General features: G+C 42.8%; 1 protein-coding gene across 2 annotated transcripts in view; it reads left to right on the forward strand.

The window, feature by feature from the left end:
- LOC144498690 (A disintegrin and metalloproteinase with thrombospondin motifs 20-like) overlaps nt 1-21,635 on the forward strand; it is a 417,617-nt gene that overhangs the window by 116,368 nt on the left and 279,614 nt on the right. For both annotated transcript variants that reach the window (XM_078220194.1, XM_078220195.1), the window contains exon 5: nt 13,768-13,851. In XM_078220194.1, coding sequence (XP_078076320.1) covers nt 13,768-13,851 — 84 coding nt within the window. The remainder of the gene's footprint in view (nt 1-13,767; nt 13,852-21,635) is intronic.

The following is a 21,635-nucleotide window of genomic DNA, read 5'->3' on the forward strand; positions in this document are numbered from 1 at the left end:
TTCTTTTTCCTCTTAGGCCCACTTTTCCATTGGCAGTTGGGCAATTTGGTCACAGGTAATGAGTAGCTGCAATTTTTGTTTTAGAAAAATAGGACACTGGTTAGCCAAAGCTGCGTTTCTTCCCACAATTACTATTGTAATAATCATTATTACTTTCTAAATCATAAGGGTTCATGAGGAAAGTTCCTGTTTGAAGTTCCAACCTGTGGTAAAATCCAGTAATTATAGGCCCTACCTCTGTGCATGCTTTTATGTCCTCTAACTATAGGGATGTGATGTGCTGAGCTTTAGGTAGTTTTAGTGTCGTTCTCAGATAGTTTTAAAGTCTATTTATTAGTGTCACAAGTAGGCTTACATTAACACTGCAATGGAGTTGCTATGAAAATCCCCTTGTCGCCACCCTCCGGCGCCTGTTTGGATACGCTGAGGGAGAATTTCGCATGGCCAATGCACCTAACCAGCATGTCTTTCGGACGGTGGGAAGAAACCAGAGCACCTGGAGGAAACCCACGCAGACTTGGGGAGAATGTGCAGTCTCCACACACAGTGACCCCAAGCTAGGAATCGACCCCAGGACCCTGGCGCTGTGAGGCAGCAGTGCAGCCACTGTCCCACCGTGCCACCTATTGAACCTCAGTCTATTGCCATATGAAGCTATTTATTCTCTGGTGCAAAGTAACAGAAGGATTGGTTTTTCCGTTGCCTGCAGTAAGTGCACTCTTTCCAAATGGATTTAGAAATTTACTGCATACACTGAGCAAAACAATTCTTCCTCCATATAGGTGGTCCCACAGGCAACACATGAAAAAGGGTGTTTTTGTCTTTCTTGAAATTACTTTCAGGAACAAGCAATCCTGTTGTGTGTGTCCTTCTGGAATCTCAGTGCGCTTACTAAAAAAATACGGATCATTGGGATGAGTGTCACCTGTGAGAATGCTGTTCCATGAACTAAACATCCAGGTAACTAGTTACAAATATTGCATTTCGGGCCATAGCAATGTGCAGTATACAGTCATGTGCGAAATGGATGGAGAACTCAGAAGAACTCAACTGCAGATCACAAAGGCATATTCATTCCCTGTGGAAGTGATGGAACAAGACACTAATGAAGTGGAAAAGTGAAGGCTACTGCATGGGGGAGAGGGGTGTGTCAATGAACATGAATCATAGAATCCCTCCAGTCCAGAAAGAAGCAATTTGGCCCATCAAGTCCGCATCGACTCTCCGGAGTATCTCACACATGCCTTATTCCTGTAATCCCACATATTTATCCCACTAATCTTGAGACACCAAGGGGGAATTGAGCATGGCCAATCCATCTAACCTGCACATCTTTGTACTGTGGGAGGAAACTGGAGCACCCGAAGGAAACCCATGCAGACACGGGAGAACGTGCAAACTCCACACAGTCACCCGATGTTGGAATTGAACCTGGGTCGCTGGCGCTGAGTTAGCTGTGCTAACCACTGTGCCACCAGAATAATGACCCTCACATTTTTAAATGGGAGATCGCTAATTTTTAAACCGTGTCCTCTGGTTCCTCCCCCAAGGGGAAACATCCTCTCATCATCCATCCTGTCAAGTCTCCTTCGGATTTTATATGTTCCAATAATACCACCTTTCATTCTTCTAAATTCCAAAAGATATAGGCCCAAACTGTTCAACCTTTCCTCATAAAATAATTTCTCAATCTTAGAACCTTCCTTCATTTGCTTCTAATGCTATTGTATCTCCTAATTAAGGAGACCAAAATTGTATTCTAGACATAAGAACATAAGAACATAAGAAATAGGAGCAGGAGTAGGCCATCTGGCCCTTTGAGCCTGCCCCGCCATTCAACAAGATCATGGCTGATCTGAAGCGAATCAGTTCCACTTACCCGCCTGCTCCCCATATCCCCTAATTCCCTTATCGATCAGAAAACTATCTACCCGTGATTTAAACATATTCAACGAGGAAGCCTCCACCACTTCAATGGGCAGAGAATTCCAGAGATTCACTACCCTCTGAGAGAAGAAGTTCCCCCTCAACTCTGTTCTGAACCGGCCCCCCCTTATTTTGAGGCTGTGCCCTCTAGTTCTGGTTTCCCTTCTAAGTGGAAAGAATCTCTCCACCTCTACCCTATCCAGCCCCTTCATTATCTTGTATGCCTCTATAAGATCACCCCTCATCCTTCTAAACTCCAATGAGTACAGACCCAATCTGTTTAATCTCTCCTCATAAGCTACACCCCTCATCTCCGGTATCAACCTGGTGAACCTTCTCTGCACTCCCTCCAAGGCCAATATATCCTTTCGCAAATAAGGGGACCAAAACTGCACACAGTACTCCAGTTGCGGCCTCACCAGTGCCCTGTACAGTTGCAGCAAGACCTCCCTGCTTTTATATTCTATCCCCCTCGCAATAAAGGCCAACATTCCATTCGCCTTCTTGATCACCTGCTGCACCTGCAGACTGAGTTTTTGCGATTCGAGCACAAGGACCCCCAGGTCCCTCTGCACAGTCGCACGATGTAATTTTTCTCCATTTAAATAATATTCCACTTTACTATTATTTCTTCCAAAGTGGATAACCTCACATTTGCTAACGTTATATTCCATCTGCCAGATCCTCGCCCACTCGCTCAGCCTATCCAAATCTCTCTGCAGACTTTCCGCGTCCTCCACGCAATTCGCTTTCCCACTCACCTTCGTGTCATCAGCAAACTTGAATACCCTACATTCAGTCCCCTCCTCCAGATCATCTGTGTAAATGGTAAACAATTGAGGCCCCAGCACCGATCCCTGCGGCACGCCACTGGTCACCAACTGCCAACCAGAAAAGCACCCATTTATTCCAACTCTCTGCTTCCTGTTAGATAGCCAATCCCCAATCCACGCCAACACCTTACCCCTAACTCCGTGTACCCCAATCTTCTGCAGCAACCTTTTGTGAGGCACCTTATCGAACGCCTTCTGGAAATCTAAAAACACCACATCCACCGGTTCCCCTCTGTCAACTGCACTAGTGACATCTTCATAAAAGTCCAGTAGATTCGTCAAACACGACTTTCCCTTCATGAATCCATGCTGCGTCTGCTTGATCGAACCATTCTTATTCAGGTGCTCTGTTATTTCCTCTTTAATAATGGACTCTAGCATCTCCCCAACTACGGACGTTAAGCTAACCGGCCTGTAGTTACCCGCCTTTTGTCTACTTCCTTTTTTAAACAGCGGCGTAACAGTAGCTCAACATCATCTCAACAGAACACTATTCAGTTGTAGCGAAACATCTCAACTTTATACTTGATTGCTCTTGCAATAAATGCCAACAATCCATTTGCCTTCATAATCCCTTGCTGCACTTGCACATCAACTTTCCGTGATTCAGGTACGAGGACATCCAGATCTCTCTATACCGCAGTGTTTTGCAGCTTCTCTCTATTCAGATAATATACTGTATTACTATTCTTCCTGCTAAAAAGGAAAAGTTCACATTTTCCCACATTATATTCCATCTGCCAAATGTTTGCCTGCTCACTTAATCTATTCTCGATCCCACTTTTATGTATTCCTGACAATTTACTTTCCTATCTTTGTGTCATCAGCAAATTTAGCTACTATACCAACATCCAAGACATTGATAAAGATTGTAAATAGTTGAGGCCCCAGTACAGATCCTGTGACACTCCACTACTAACAGCTTGCCAATCCGAAAATGACACACTTATCCCTACTCTCTATTTCCCGTTAGCAAACCAATCCACTATCCATGCTGATATGTTACCCCTACACCATGAGCCCTTATTTTGTGAAGCAACCCTTGACGGGGCACCTTGTGGAATGCCTTTTGGAAATCCAAGAACACCACATCTGCATTCCCCATTATCCAAGTTGCTTTCTCTAATAAATTTGTCAATCATGATCTTCCCTTCACGATGTGATTCCTTGGACACTGAAGCAGTCCATGTCTATATGCAGCAAGATCTGGACAATATTCAGGCTTAGGTTGACAAGTGGCAAGTAACATCTGTGCCACACAATGTCCCACGCAATGACCATGTCCAACAAAAGAGGATCTAACTATCTCCCCTTGACATTCCATGAAATTACCATCACTGCATTCTTCAACTTTTAACATCCTGGGGATTACCCTGAATCAGAAACTGAACTGGACCAGGCCTCTTAATGCTGTGCCTGCAAGGGCAGTTCAGAGGCTGGGAATTCTGCAGAGAGTAACTCACCACCTGACTCCCCAAAGCCTGTCCACTATCTACAAGTCAAAAGTGATGGAATACTCTCCACTTGCCTGGATGAGTGCAGCTCCAACAACACTCAAGATGTTTGACAGTAACCAGGACAAAGCAGCCTGCTTGATTGACACCCATCCACCACCACTCCAACATTGACACACAGTAGTAGCCATGTGCATCAGTGCAAAATGCACTGCAGCAACTCACCAAGATTCCTTCTGCAGCACCTTCCAAACCTGCGACCTCTACCACTTAGACGGACAAGGGCAGCAGATACATTGGAACACCACCACCTCCAAATTCCCCTCCAAGCCATAGACCATCCTGATTTGTAACTATATTGCTTTTCCTTCACTGTTGCCTGGTCAATATTCTAGAACTCCCTCCCTAACAGCACTGTCGGTGTATCTATATCACGTGGACTGCAGCGGTTCAAGAAGGGCAGCTCAATCCCACCTTCTCGAGGGCAATTTGAGATATGCAATAAATGCTGTCCTAGCCAGCAATGCTCACACTTATGAACAAATTATAAAATAAAGTTCTTCCCTCCCTTTCGCCTCTTGATTTTTGAGCATTCTTGGGAGGTTTTTTGTGTTTTCTACATTGAAGACAGACACAAAATACCTGTTCAATGCTTCTGCCTTTTCCTATTTTCCCATTATTAATTCTCCAGTCTCGCCCTGTAGGGACCAACATGAACCTTAGTTACTCTTCTCCTTTTTAGAAACTCTTTTTATACTGGAGTTTTACATTGCTAGCTGGCTTACTCTCATGCTCTAGTGTCTCCCTCTTTATTATTTTTTTCGTAATTCTTTGCTGATTTCTAAAATCTATGCAATTTACTGATCTATGGCTAACGTTTGCAAGATTGTACATTTTCCTTATTTAATACAATCTTCAACTTCCTTTGTTAGTTATGAATGGTGTCTTCTTCTTCCATTTCTGCTGGTGTGAGGTCCTTATCCTGCAAAGTGAGTAACAATTTTAGAGTAGGTAGAAGTGCTCATAAAGGGCAAAAGAGGTGGAAATGTCAAGTTATTTAAATAGCCTGCCCTTTAAAAAATGAAAACAAATCAGTCTGCCTGTATCTGAGAGTTGGAAAAATAGGTGCTCACAGGTCCAATTACATATTGAGTGTAATCATTCTAACTTTATTATTGCTTGATTGCTTCCACAGCCTATCATTATCACAGTGTGGAAGGCTGAGAGATTGTATGCTCACAGTTTGATTGACAGCCGCAAGAGGCTATTGAAGGATTTGATGTGAGTTCATGAACACAAATGTTTGCTTTATAAGGGATTAAGTACTTGAAGTATATTAAAGTACTTGAAGTATATTAATGTACTTTCATGAATGAGTTGTTTTATGCGGTGAAGTCCACATTAGATATTTAGACTTTATTTTATCTCAGCATAACTCCTGAGGTTTGCCCATGGTGGACACTGGGTGAGTTTGCATGGTTGGGTGTAAGGTCAAAGGCTGGTGGCTGTGGGGGCATGGGTTGGCATTAGTTTCCATAACTTGGGGCAGTTGGACTTCAGACTCTGGACTTCCATTCCTTAGACTGTCTGTCTCTCCTCCTTTTAAAACCCTCCTTAAAACATGTTTCTTTGATGACACTTTGTGTCACCTTGGCTTAACACCTAAGTTTTTTTCCCTCTTGCCCCTTTGCACCGTTTTCCTACCATAAGATAAAGGTGCACGGTTTTACGGGTAATGTATTAGCATGGATAGAGGATTGGTTAACTAACAGAAAGCAAAAATTGGGGTTAAATGGGTGTTTTTCTGGTTGGCGATCAGTGACTAGTGGTGTGCCTCAGGGATCAGTGTGGGGACTGCAATTGTTTACGATTTACATAGATAGTTTGGAGTTGGGGACCAAGTGTAGTGTATCAAAATTCGCAGATGAGTGGCACAGCAGTGTGCAGAGGGTGCTGAAAGTCTGCAAAGGGATATAGATAGTCCAAGTGAGTGGGCGAGGGTCTGGCAGATGGAGTACAATGTTGGGAAATGTGAGGTCATCCATTTTGGTAGGAATAACAGCAAAATGGACTATTATTTAAATGGTAAAAAATTGCAGCATACTGCTGTGCAGAGGGACCTGGGTGTCCTTGTGCATGAATCATAAAAAGTTGGTTTGCAGGTGCCGCAGATAATTAAGAAGGCAAATGGAACTTTGTCCTTCATTGCTAGAGGGATGGAGTTTAAAAATAACGAGGTTATGTCGCAGCTGTATAAGGTACTGGTGAGGCCACACCTCGAGTACTGTGTCTCCTTACTTGAGAAAGGATATACTGGCACTGGAGTGGGTACAGAGGAGATTCACTAGATTGATTCCAGAGTTGAGAGGGTTGGCTTATGAGGAGAGACTGGGTAGACTGGGGCTGTACTCATTGGAATTCAGCAGAATGAGGGGAGATCTTATAGAAACATGTTATGAAGGGAATAGATAAGATAGGAGCAGGGAAGTTGTTTCCACTGGCGGGTGAAACTAGAACTAGGGAGCATGGCCTCAAAATAAGGGGGAGCAGATTTAGGACTGAGTTGGGGAGGAACTTCTTCACACAAAGGGTTGTGAATCTGTGGAATTCCCTGCCCAGTGAAGCAGTTGAGGCTATCTCACTGTTTTTAAGGCAAGGATAGATACATTTTTGAACAGTAAAGGAATTAAGGGTTATGATGAGCGGGCGGGTAAGTGGAGCTGAGCCCAAGAAAAGATCAGCCATGATCTTATTGAATGGCGGAGCTGGCTCGAGGGGCCAGATGACCTACTCCTGTTCCTGGTTCTTATAAGGGTACAAATTATTGCTCAGTATTTTGCTTGGTCCATATACTGCTGGGAATGGCTGATAGTTTGGTGCTCTGAAATGATGATATGTAGGGTAATCCCAGATGTAGTGGAGGAGTATATTTACAACAAGATTACTGACCCAGTGGGACACAAACCCATTTACTGATTTGTAGGGTTTTGAGAATAATATCAGGAGCAAACATTAGTCGTAACAGTCTGACCAATCATCCTAGATGGTTTCATTTATGTGTGGATGGGTATCAAAATGGAAAACCAGATGTGAATGTGTTGGAATAAATGTCGCTCTGTCATCCTTTTATTTCTCAAACTGTTTTGATGTATGGCCCTTCTGAGTGACATTGATCTTATGCTAAGATAGAGCGAGTTATGTTTTGCAGGCTGTCTACTGGGAAGTAAATGTTCAAACTAACCGCTTTATGGTTCCTGAATAGTCATCAAAGAGTTTCGAAAGAAACTTGATATCTGGTCAGTCTGAGTCAGATTTGAACCTAGCTCCTAATGGTGAAAGGACAGTTTTCTAGTCTATTCTACCACCCAGGACCACTTAAAGTAAATATACTTGAATTTACTTCCTCCTTAACTTGTACTGCTGCAGTTTTCAATGACCCAGTTGACAGAGTCACTGATTTATGGATATAGTTGAGGGAACACATCAAAGATAGAGACTTTTTCACTTAACATATTGTTTCCAAAATTGCTTTTGAGCATCTGGAGAAATAATTCGATCTAATTTATCAAACCACCTAAAGTGCAGAATTCCCAAATCATAGAATTCTAAAAATAAATAATTTAACATTTTCAATTTTGATACAAAATATTGAGTTAATGATCCAGACATGATCAATTTTTATATTTATTACATTGTGTGAATAAACAATTATTTGTCTAATTTTATTGGAAATAACCTGCACACACATGCATATAGAGAATTAATTTTAAAAAGGAGTTCCTGTCAATGAGGAAGTGAAAATCCAGAGCTCCTTTATCTAGTTGCCAGCACATCTTCCAACAAAAGCAGCAGCTGAGCAAACCTCAACTGCAGCAATGCCAATAAGATGCTGCCAATATTTTAATGGACACTAGGACATCTGTGTGAAACACGTTGCTCTTCAAAGTCACTAGGATACTGCAGAATGCTTTTCAAATGGGATTTTCCCTTAGATGTAGCTATATTGGTCATTGGAGCTCAACACCATAGTAACTTGGGAGCATTCCCAAGAGAATGCATATGTCCCAATACAGCTTGACCGCTGGCTTTCAACTGTGACCCTTCTGACTCCTTTGCCAGAGCAGTTGGTGAAATGCCTTGGAACATCAGAGACTTTTGTGTGTATAAAGAAAAATCTGGAAAACAATGGAGGAGTCCACTACTTGGTACATTGGACATCAGAGGCTATTGAATTGAATTAACTTTGTAGACTTGAGGCATAAACATGACCAGATCAATAGTGGATGCCGGCACATTGCTGCAACTTAATATGTTTGATCTGGGAGTTTGGGTACATATCCTTAAACCAGAAAGAACATGGCAACCAAAAGCCTTACAAATGAGGATGGGTGCATCTTTACTGGTAACCATAATCCAAACCATAAACAAAAGGACAAAGGAACACAAGAAGGCAGCTGAACAATATCTGGAATTAAGCTATTGGGCATTGCTAGTGCTGCATCTTTTTAAAGTTGTCAGAATTCTTCCCTGCTTTTTCAAAGAAAACTCCCACAAACTCGGATCGAAAGTGACGATTTAACAGCCGGAATTAAATTCTGTTGATCGTATTAAGTGCAACCCATTATTTCCCTGACATACAAGCTTAAGCAAATGTTCCACCATTGACAATGTTTTTTTTATTAATCGAACGTGTCGTACTGTATAGCAACTCAGCATTAAAAAGTGACTTCCATTTCTTAGTGAACAAAAATTCAAATGAAATGTTGTTGAGATGTGTCCTTTCCAATGAGAACCTTGTTTCAGCTATTGAATTGATTCCTTTTCCAAAGAAATGTTTTTGTGGAATTTACTTTCTGGTGTTGATTCCAGTTTATTTGAAACCCTGTTCGTGGGATTAAGGCTCAATGTATAAAGGTTCTGTATTGTGCCAGATTTTGTTTGATTCGTTACATGATGAGAAAAGATGTGGAACTACTGTTGCTCCAGTTAAATCTTGATCACTCCACACTGGGGTTTTATTCATAGAGCCATAGAATCTACAGGGCAGAAGGAGCCCATTTAGCCCATCGAGTCTGCACTGACAACAATCTCATCCCCATAACCCCACATATTTACAGTCCCAATCCCCCTGACATTAAGGGGCAATTTAGCCTGGCCAATCAACCTAACTCTAACATCTTTGGACTGTGGGAGGAAACAGGAGCACCTGGAGGAAACCCACGCAGACACGGGAGAATGTGCAAACTCCCCACAGATAGTCACCCGAGGCCGGAATTGAACTAGAGTCCCTGGTGCAGTGAGGCAGCAGTGCTAACCACTGCAACCATGCTGCCCTATTCTGGAGAACCTATGGGCCCTTTTTCTCATGTTTTGCACCTTAATGTCTTCCCATACATGTTGATTTATATTGTTCTCTTTACATTTTTGGAGCACCATCCCTCCACACACACAGAATTTGGTCAAAACATTTCAGCAAATGTACCTGCGTTGTGTGCTGCCAAATTCTGTGTTTTATGCACCTTCACAGCCAGCAGTCCTGATTTTGATTATAAAAGAAAGGATGGTTTGTATTAACATAGTGCCTTTCACCATTTCAGGATGTCCCAAACCACTTTACAACCAGTTAGGTACTTTTGAAATGTTGCCATGGTAGGAAATATGGCAAAAATACGCACAGCAAGATTCCGCTAACAACCAGATCTATTATTCCAGGTTTTGATTTGGACTGTCAGTCTTAGATGTGATTTGTAGTTAAAGTTGTCTAGAATGGGAGTGGAATTTCAATAATCTCACATGGAGCTGTGATGAAGAGGAAGCTGTATGAATTCGGACACCAACACTCTGGCTTTGAGTGTGGGTTATTAAATTTACCTATAACTGTTCATGGGCAAAACATGGCTCGCACAGGAATGTTGTACTGAACTGCCTCATTATCTCAAGGGCTGACGATAGTGTTCTCTTCCACTGCCATGTCTTATCCCGAGCTGAGTGGGCCAACTGATTTCATGTGCTTCTAATAAAGCTTTCCTAAAACTGGTCACGAAACAGAGCTTATCGCTCCATGTTGGGAAATCTTGTGACCTCTGCTGTGAAATGGCCAATATTAGACATTCAGCATGTCCGAAACAAAAGTGTAAACTCTCTGGCCTGGACTTTGCCACGGTGGAGAACATCCATTCTTTTTGAGCTCTCTAGTGTAAACATACACGCTGAGCATGTGGAAGTAGAAGTAAATATATTCAAGAAGTGCTCAAATGTGCTCTGTATAATGTGTAAGCACAGTGAACCCATTGGTGCTGTAGGTGAGGAGGCACCCTTCATTCTCTCACACCCCTACAAAATCCCCCCCCCACCCTTGTGTTGCCTCATAGGTGGTGGGGGCAGGCTGCTGACTTCTCTGTCTAAATGGCAATGAGGAGCTTCATTGTGTAGGCACCCATTGGGGATCTCTTTCAGTCTGCAATCTCTGCATCTCTATAGGGACAGCTATGGTCACTGGCACATGTACAGCAGGTGAGGGCACTGGCGGAGGGAGTGGGGACATGGAGGAAGATGAGGGTGCTGAGGAGTTCTCGGTACCTTCAGCCTCCTCAGTGACCTACAAGGCTTGAGTTAGCCATCGGGTGGGGTTGTTGGGGCAGGCCGCTGGTACTCAGCAGTCGTCCATTCTGACAGTTGCTGTGTCTTGTTCAGGGTGCACAGCTCCTCATGTATTCCATGGAGGTCAATGCTCATGTTCTGAACGGATTGATCCAGGCTACTGCGGGAGGCCTGCATCCTTTCCTGGTTGAGACACTGCTCTTGCAGCGACTCTCAGAGTGGGTACGTGTGTCTCTCCACGAGACTGGCCAATCTCTTGTGCTGCTGTGCCCTTGGGACAACGTGGAGCTCATGATGGCGATGGATTCCTCCATTTGCAGTCTTACAGCTCCCACTATCGAAGGGAATGCTGCCAGATGTCCACACATTTACTGCTGATTGTCTAAACGCTGTGCCCCATTAGGTGACTCCGAGGTTCCTGCCCACTGGAACATCACCGTGACGGTGAGGGGGAATGTGTACAGATGTCGCTAACTCTGACACCTCCTGTACTTCTTCCACCTCTTGATGCCTGAGGGATGATCTGTTCCAGGTTGAGGGAGCAGAGCTGGGATGTGTGAGATACAAGAGGAGTTACTTGGGTCTAGCCTTTCTCATTGGGAATGTACTCTCTGTTTTGATTTGATTTATTATTGTCACATGTATTAGTATACAGTGAAAAGTATTGTTGCACGCCATTGTCTTAACCAAATTCTGTCTTGTTGCCATGTATATTGTGTCTGTGGCTCCATGGTTGCATGCTGTGCTCCAAAACCACTGACAGCTTTACTGGTTCCCCCCCCCCTCTGCTGTGACAATGTGCAACTGGGAGGGATATGGTCAAAGGCAACAGTATGGGCACATCCTGATGGAGGGTGGTAAGAGGACAAGCAAATGAGATAATGAGCTTGGCACTGTTCATCATTCATCCGCTCACTGAGTCTCAGCAATGAACTATGTGACTGGATAATATCTGTACCAGATAGCAGTGGAAGGACAGTGCCACCCCCATAACTGTGTCTTGGGAATCCACCCCATGCTTTCAGTAGTTTAGTAGAAGACACTTTGATTAGGTACAACAATGACAATACTCCCATAAGCCCATGATGAGCCATCAGTTCCAGGGTTAGCTAACAGTTGGACAACATTTACAACTTGGACACTCACCTAATGAGGCAATGTCGTCTCCTTCAAGGCACAGGAACTTCAACACTAATGTCCTACCTCTCAAATAGGCCTTTGATGGATTGCTCTTTATCTACACCCGTGTCACCCAACCCACACAGGGCTCACCTCTGACCCCTTACTGCCTTACTACTTCCACGGTTGCCCCCCAGAGTCCTATTCAAGCAAATAGGATGTGGATTTGTGGATGTTGGGGCAGCCATTTTTAGAGGCTAAGTTCACAGAGCTGGGAATTCTCCTTTCTCTGTGCAGTTGACCTGGGAATGAAAATCCAGGCCTCTGTTGGAATTCCCAATTCATCAGCCGTGCTCTGCCTTATAATGTTTCATAGTAGAGCATAATTGGGAAATGTGTGTGTGATTTTGCAAACGGTCAGGATTTAGTGCTTTCAATGGATTTTTTTTTCCAGCATGTCCTTCATATTAAAGTTTAATCAGAGCTGCCAAATGCTTCCGAATGTTTACTTCCTGGGAGCTAATTGGGTCTGATTCCAGTCCTGGCTGTTTTCTTCCAGGAGGGCGTCCTATTGGCTTCAGCAAGGGTGGGGAGTTCGACAAGTCAGAAGGCAACGCGGTGACACAGTGGTTAGCACTGCTGCCTCACAGTGCCAAGAACCCAGGTTCAATTCTGGCCTCGAGTCACTGTCTGTGTGGAGTTGCACATTCTCTCCGTGTCTGTGTGGTTTTCCTCTAAATGCTCCGGTTTCCTCCCACAGTCAAAAAGATGTGCGTGTTAGGTTGATTGGCCATGCTAAATTGACCCTCGTGTCAGGCGGATTAGCAGGGTAAATATGTGGGTTACGGGAATAGGGCCTGGGTGGGATTGTGGTTGGTACAGACTCAACGGGTCAAATGGCCTCCTTCTGCGCTGTAGGGATTCTGAAACAAAGTGTTCCAGTTCTTGACAGATATTCTGTGGACATGTTAAGAATTGTAAATATCAAGTAAGGCTAGGATTAAGCTTAAATGTGAAAGCCTATATGGCTGAGTTGCTGCTAACATCATCTGTTTGGGCTCGCATAAAAATAGTCACTTGGAGGAACTCAGAGGAAAGCCACACAGACACGGAGAGAATGTGCAAACTCCACACAGACAGTGACCCGAGGCCAGAATTGAACCTGGGTTCCTGGTGCTGTGAGGCAGCAGTGCTAACCACTCAGTGGGTGTGTATGTGTGTCTCGGTGGGTGTATGTGCTAACCACTGTGTCACCGCGTCACCTTCCGACTTGTCGAACTCCCCACCCTTGCTGAGCCCAAACATATCTGTCTTCAATAAAAGAAGGTGGAAAGAGGCATTGAGCAGGAAGTGTTATAGAAAGAGTACCTTGTTTATTTATTCTCTCTCATTCATGGGTTTTATCCTTTGCAGCTGTTAAAGGGTACACTTTGCCTGATTCAGTGATCTTCAGAGTTAAGATCACTTGTTCATATTTTGTCCCTATTTATCTTGCCATTGAAATAAAAAAAGTCTGCTTGTAAGTTGTCAATCCACATCTATACAAAGCAGGAAAGACTGTGGTATCACCAAATGTGCACATTTCTCCTTTTGTAACATTTAAGATCGTGAAGCAATTCCATGAAATGTACTTAACCATTATTGAATTATTGCACCTAAAAAGCCAGACCTGTTAAGTCTCTTTCATTTGCATCCAACTTTGTATCTGACATATAAAACTGCGAGTGTTTAACTAGATTTGTGAACTCGCTAACTTTTCAATAAATTTTGTAAGTTCTATGTAAATCAAAAGACAGTGTTTCCTCTTGCTACCCTCTCTTTAATCTGTGTTTCAGGTAGCTGCAATCTACCGAGATCCAAGTGTTGGAAACCTCATCAACATTGTTATAGTCAAGTTAATTGTGATCCATAATGAACAGGTAAGTCCAAATCTTTGCTAATGATAATGACCCGTGACCGAACACTTTGCATTGATATATTCTAGATCAAATGTGGATCACTATAAGGAAGACACCCAATCTCTATCGAGCACTTTTGTCTTATGACCACTACCAATGTTTTAAGATCTTTATATGTGGGACTTGGCTGGCGATGGACATTTGTTGTCCTGAGAATGTGTTGATGGGCCTTCACCTTGTAGTTTTGCAGAATTTGTGGTGTTGATGCTTCCAAAATTCAGTGTTGGGTTGGGATTTCTAAGATAGTGACCCAGAAGTTAGCAGCCTTTCTGAGCTGTCATACTCATCATCTCCATTTGTTTGCCTAATGTAGCAGGATAATAAAGCACATACTCTTCCACATCCCACTTCCTGCACTAGGCTGCAGTGCCACATTTGATTCATTCACTTTGACATTCCAGGTTTTTAATTTGTTTACACTGTATGTCACACTCACATGGCAAATGGCACCTCGACTGGCGCAGCAAAGTACAACCAAAATCTACCAGTGAAACAAGCGGAATCCAAGCCAGTCAAATCAATTGGTTGTGACAGAACTCAGCAACTGCAAGGTGAACAAAATCTACCAATAAAAATCAAATCATTTTAGAAACCTTTTTATTGACATTTTTTCCTTAGTCTACCAAATGTGCAGATAGTTAAAAGAAATGCTTTGCAACAGCTTAACTAATGCCAAAACTTGCAAAAACGTTTAAATTTGTCTATAAAATAGCCCAATTCTTGTCAGAATTGTAATTATTAAGATTTGACCCCTGAATCTTCTGCCCAGACTGAATTAGGCTGTAAAAGACATTCTGATGATTCACGACTCTTTTATTGTGATACTATAGTTTAGTACCAACACTGGTTTCCATTCGTCCCTTCTGGATCCTCTCCTTGCCCAGAAGCAACTCCCCCATTGAGGGAGAACCCAGCTTTTAAGTACAGGCTTCAGTGAGAATCACCTACTCTCAATTCACTCTGAAGCAAGTCCTGGTTTACTCTTAAAGGGACCTGCATTTCTAACATTGTAATGGCCCAGTGCAAACTGGCACGCAATGAGCTGGCACTTCACCAGACTGCTTTGATCCTAACTTGTTACTCTCTATCAGACCTGTAGCTCTGACCAGTTTTCCGTTCATGCTGTTAAGTGACTTCCGTGATTATTTTAATCAAAAGTTTTTTAAAAACACATGGAATTAGGTAACTATTTAATGAAGGCAGTCTATAGATAGGCAGCCTAGAGTTGTGCATACTCTCCGATCAAAACTGTCCAAAAAAGCAAGCTTTGCCAAATTCCTATTAGACCTCTGCTGTACACTTGTCTAATTTTGGGAACTACACCTCAGGAAAGATTTCGAGGCTTTGGAAAAGGTGCAGAGATGATTTACCAGACTTATACCAGGGATGAGGGACTTCATTATGTGTAGTTCTCCTTAGAGCAGAGACAGTTAAAGGGAGATTTAATAGAGGTATTAAAATTGAGGGATTTTCTTTATAACCACCAGTAATACAACAACTCATGGATGGTCTACATGTAACTGGTAGAAATAGCTGTAATGACTTTATATGCTATCTATAACTAGTAATCTTATAACCCACCAACGTTCACTCTGTAATTACAAACAGAGTTCCCCTGTACTGCTCCAGGTGTGCCCCAGTCAGCCCTGTCAATGTTACTTTTAAAAGGCTGCTTCTCCCCTGCTATCTCATTGATCTGTGGTTTAGATTCAGGCGTGTGATGTTGGCAGCTCTGAACTGAGAACCTCATTTCACTGTTATTCCCTTCCCCTGTCCTGAGATCCATCCCAGAATTTCTCCCCCATTCCCTGTAGATCCTTGATCACCAATTATTCCTCTCCTCAAACCAGGCATCCACACCATGTCCCATTGTTCCTGTCCCCTCTCATCCAACCCAGTCAGGAACCTCTCTCTGCTCCATCTCTCTCCACTTCCCTGCCTCATCCCCAGATACCTGGATGTTTCTCCACTATCCAGTCTTGCTTCTGGTCCCTCCAAGCTATCGACAGTGGTATCACTGAGCTGGAGGTTTCTCTGTACTATGGAATTTAAAGAGTCAAGTTCTCCTGGGTCACTAGCATTGCTGCGCAGAGGGATTCATTCCAGACAACCTGGGAGGGTTGGTAGCCTGAATAACATTATAAATGCTCCAAGTGTAAGTCCAGCACTATACTTTCCCATGTTTGGTATAATGTGAGTTAGATATAGGATGAAGTGAGGTAGGCCTGAGAGGCCAGGAACAATGGGACATGGTGTGGATGCCTGGTTTGAGGAGCGGAATAATTGGTGATCAAGGATCTACAGGGGATGGGGGAGAAATTCTGGGATGGATCTCAGGACAGGGGAAGGGAATAACAATGAAATGAGGTTCTCAGTTCAGAGCTGCCAACATCACACGCCTGAATCTAAGCCACAGATCAATGAGATAGTGGGGGAGAAGCCTGATGATCGTCTTCTCCAGTGGCCCAATTGTGTTGGATTGTGGATGTTTTTCTTTTTTGCTCTGGACCCATCCTCACTGGGAACTGAGTGGAGACTATCCAAACTTGTGTCTCTTATCAATAAGCTGCGCTGCGCCAGTCTAGGCTGAGTGTGCTGATTCTGGATGTATTTCTGGACGTTTTATGACGTGTCTTACTACCTCTGATCACAATCTCCTGTTAAACAGCCTTTCCTCTCCCCAACCCCAAAATTTTGTACAACTAAGAAACACAATTGTTCAGATCGAATGAAAGCACCGGTTATTTTAATGCATATGATTTTGTCCTGGGTTGCTTGCAGTAGAGTACTAGTGTTTAGTCTGGGCTGGATTCACGCCTCGGTCCTGGAGGTGAATGGCCAGTTTGCTAGACAACTGTGTAGTCCTTGACCTTTAACATGACAGTTTTTCTTTTTAATCTGGCATTGAGAATGCACAGCAAGTATGATTGAAAATTTGTGTAATGAATGAAGCAGGTTCTTTTAAATAATTCTTTTAAATAAAACATTCTTTCTGAGTTGAAATTTGTTAGGAATTGTGTGGGCATTTTCTTAAATATTTGAAATATCACAGACCTGGCTTGAACTAAAATGGAAAAGCTCTGATGTAAAGAGCAGTGTTGCTTTCAGAAGCATTTTGAATGGTGTTTCCATTACCGAGGTCACCGTGAACATTGCATTAACACTGGTGATTAATTCCACTGTATTGCTCCAGCACTTGGCTTTAATCTGACATACTTTGTCATCCCCTTATAACCATGTAACAGTTCAGAATGAGCCGGCAAGAGAACGCTGTGAATTGAAGTACAATCTATGCCACATTGCCTGTGGAGAAGCAGTTAATGTTATACCCACCAATAAAATAACCCAAAACCAAGTAGAAGAAATTATTTTTTAAAAAATGTGACTCTGAAATTTTAGTTTCATTGACCTAATCCTAGTCACCCTGATTGGTTACGCTCCCCTGATTTTGGAAAAAAAGCTCCCTTTGTTGGGAGCTGACCTTTGGAAACTATTTTGGGGCGAGGGATATGTGCAAACTAGAGAGCGATTCACGTAATAGATGAATTAATACTTTGAGATGAATTAATATTTTGAAAACTAAGTTCTCAGCACTGGTTGGACTCTCAAATGCTTTCATACATGGAAAATATGCGGCCAAGGTCAGAGAACAAAACAACAAACTTGTTAAACGCTAGTGAGTCCATTTGGGGGAAAGGCAATCACAGTCACACATTTTCCCAAGAAGGTTTGTTGACCCCAACTAAAATATTCTTTGGAGGAAGGTTATTATTGCTACGTAACTTTTTATTATATCACTACAAGGAAGTTTCCCCTTTCTTGCCACTCTGATCCCATCTGCTCATCTACTGAAATAATTAATTTCCTTATTTTCTTGGCTGAGAAATCCAGCTGAAAGGATCAAAGCCTCAAAATGCAAGACACGACCTGAGTTAAAAAAGATGAATAGAAATGACTTGGTAAATGCAGAAAACGTGGTTAGATCAAAAGTAGAATACCGTGGATGCTGAAATCGAAACAGAACATGCTGGAAATACTCAGCAGGTCTGGCAGCATCGGCAGAGAGAGAAACACCATTGATGGTTTAGGTGATGACTTTTCATTTAGAACTGGTTAGATGATGCCCAGCTTGTGTTTTTAGAAGACTGAAGGTTGTAGGACAGAAGAACTATTGGAATTAAGGAGTTCCTTAGTGTGTACATTCCTGAGAAAAATGAACTTGTAGAGGAGAAAAGCAAATTACTGTGGATGCTGGAATCTGAAACCAAAAGAGAAAATGCTGGAAAATCTCAGTGTGTCTGGCAGCATCTGTGAGGAGAGAAAAGAGCTGACGTTTTGAGTCCAGATGACCCAGATAACAAAGGGTCATCAGGACTTGACAATGTCAGCTCTTCTCTCTCTTTACAGATGCTGCCAGACTTGCTGAGATTTTCCAGCATTTTCTTTTTTAGTTGTGGAGGAGAAATTTGGTGATTCTCAATTTCAACACAGTTCAGGGGAAGGAAGGGCAGGGGTTGAAGGGTATATATAGAATAATAAAACAGAAAAGGCTGGATAAACTCAGCAGGTCTGGCAGCATCTGTGGAGAGAGAAACAGAGTTAATGCTTCGTTGATTTGAGGGAGTATATAGAGTTTGGAAGGGACAAGATTTCGAGCAACATTGACCTAGGCAGGGTATTGATTAACTAGAAACAACAAAGATTGGCAATGAAGGTTAAACCCACTGGAGTATGGGTTTCACAAGCACCAGTCAACTGCAACCTGCAGATAATGTTCTCAAGTGCCCATTTTCCTTATGTGAGCCTTGGTATTGAGTAGTGGCAGGCCACAAGGGGGCATCATAGCCAAGCCCAATCCTGTCCTCATGATAGATAGCTGCACAAGTCTAATATTATGTACAGCCATCAGCTTTGGAAATTCAGGCCCTCTCCAATCCAGTGACACTGAAGCCAATTACAACCCCTACATTCACAAACTCTCACCTGCGAGATTGCTTTCTAAGACCTCACAACACCAGGTTAAAATCCAACAGATTTATTTGGTATCACGAGCTTTTGGAGCGTTCTCTGAAAACTTGTGATTCCAAATAAACCTGTTGGACTTTAATCTGGCGTTGTGAGACTTCTTGCTGTGCCCACCTCAGTCCAACACCGGCATCTCCACATCATTTCTAAAACCGGTAAGTGAATTCCCGTTTCACTCATTCATTCATCCATGGCTTAGGTTTTGCGATTTTAGAAGTGCAGTGTTTTTTATCCAATTCATTGATGCAAGTAACAGTTTAAACGTTGGTTTTCAGGTACACCTCGAGTGTACACACTCTGGTAGTTTCTGCTAGTAGCAATAACGTGGATTGGATGATGTTCCTCAGGAAACTGGATGGAGAAACTGAGTCTCTGCCCAGAGTGAGTAACAAAGGTAGACAGACCTCAAAGCAAAATAGAAAAGAGATTTGTGACAGCATGAAACCCTTCCCTGGAATTTCCCATTATCTTAGCTGGTAATGTATTGCACATTGGCCTCACTTGTATCAAGTGACCGTTGCAGCTAGGGCCATTTGGAATTGACACATGGTCAGGATTTAAAGGGAAGTTGTTAGTTTTCAATTGCCGCATTTTCCGAACTGCTATTTAAGGGTAGTTTTGTGATGCTAGTTGCTTTGACAGGTCTTTGAAGGTTTTTAAGCCAACCTTCCAGTTGGGAAGTTTTCAATTGTCACAATTATAGGCGTTTCAGTAAGAATCCTGTTGCTTGAAGGAAGAAGAGGAGAAAAGAGAGAGGAATGTTAGGCAAGTGTGACTGCACCTTATGTGGATTGTTTGCACCAACTTGTACCCATGCACCACTTGAGTCATACTACTGGGCATCATATCTGCATTATCTATTGGTTTGTTTGGAACCCAAGTATCCCAGAGCAGTAGTACGAACATTCAAGAGAGACAGTCTAATTAGACTTAACAACCTTGTCCTCTGAGGCTGTGCTGCAAATCTCTTGCAAATTACCACGTGTTCCATGGTTAACTTCAGTTATCATTAGCTATTGTGCACGGATGAATATTTCCTCCTCCCTCGGCCTTATCAACAGCAAGGTTGTTTGACACTTCTGTTGATTGCGTAAAACTGTGATGCTCAATTATCATTCTTTAATTGCAGATTTCATGAGGTCTGCAACCAAAGGCTCAATAACTGATCAAGTTGCCTCTCAGGCAGACATGTTTCTGCTGTTCTTTCTCACCCCTGCACTGTCTAAATCCACAAGGTGGATGTGCCTGTGCTTCCTGTGATATACCTGAAGAAAGTGAAGAACAGAATGTGTTAGGTTTGTGCTGGCTTCATCAATGGGATATAGGACTTGGAAGCAGGAGTAGGCCATTCAGCCCTTCAAGTCAGCTCTGCCATTCGGTAGGATCATGGGTGATCACCTGTTGAAATATTAATTGTATGAAAATAGAATGGGGCAAAGTTTGTCACCTTCACATGGTCAGCAATTTGTTGGTGCGATCACTTAGCCATGGTAGAATGCACATTGGTTCAATTCTATGTTCCGCAACAAGTAAGAAATCCAGTTGATCATTTTACTGTCAAGGCAATAGGGATGGAAATTTGCACCAATGTGTCAGCACACAGCATTGTTGTTTCAGTATAAGTGAATGGGTTTAATGAACAGGCACTTGAGATAGTTTTACTGCCTTCAAATGCTTTATGTTTGAGGTAAAACGGCCATATTCTGCCCAGACCATTGAGTAAAATCAGAGGATTCACTCCAGCTCCTTCTCTGCTCACTTGCTCCCCCTCGCTTTGCCTCACCTTGCTCAATATTTTTGGGGCAAAGCTCTTTAATGGTTTGAGTGTAGTACGAGCTGCAGGTATTATTGCTGCTGTAAAGTGTATCCTCCAATCAGAATGAACATGTGGGGTAAGTATTCAATAGATGGTTTGGTGATGTGGGAAGGAAAGACGTTCTTTGTGACAGCTTCCACTGGCTCATTGACTTAGATTAAGGTTCTGGCATTTAGCTTCTTTGAAACAGTCCCTTCCATAGAGTAACCCTCACTCACTCCACCTCACTCACTCCACCTCACTCACTCGCTATTTTTGGGTACTTATAGTGGCAGTGATGTGTGGACCACTTCCTCCCATGCTCTCTACAGCTTGCTGATTGTAGCCAGTTTCTTTGGGTGTTTGACTGGGTGAAGCTCTCCTCCAAGCCCTGACAGCACTATGGCAATTGGAGCAGTAAAAGCTATTCCAGATCTCTTCACCTTCCTAATTCATTCATTACAATCTAGAAACTAGCAACAGCTTCAGAAAAGCTTGCAGCTGACAACTCAACAATGACACACTGATCCTGAGTATAAACCTGTAACATGAGCAAACAAGCAATTGACATGGGTTTGGTAACATAAGCTGTTGATATATCTAACATTCTTTAATTTGTGATGGAGCAGAAAATGCAAGATTATTCATCAATTTTAGAACATAGAACATAGAACAGTACAGCACAGAACAGGCCCTTCGGCCCACGATGTTGTGCCGAGCTTTATCTGAAACCAAGATCAAGCTATCCCACTCCCTATCATCCTGGTGTGCTCCATGTGCCTATCCAATAACCGCTTAAATGTTCCTAAAGTGTCTGACTCCACTATCACTGCAGGCAGTCCATTCCACACCCCAACCACTCTCTGCGTAAAGAACCTACCTCTGATATCCTTCCTGTATCTCCCACCATGAACCCTATAGTTAT

Source organism: Mustelus asterias, chromosome 9 (assembly GCF_964213995.1).
Source record: "Mustelus asterias chromosome 9, sMusAst1.hap1.1, whole genome shotgun sequence".
NCBI classification, from domain to species: domain Eukaryota; kingdom Metazoa; phylum Chordata; class Chondrichthyes; order Carcharhiniformes; family Triakidae; genus Mustelus; species Mustelus asterias.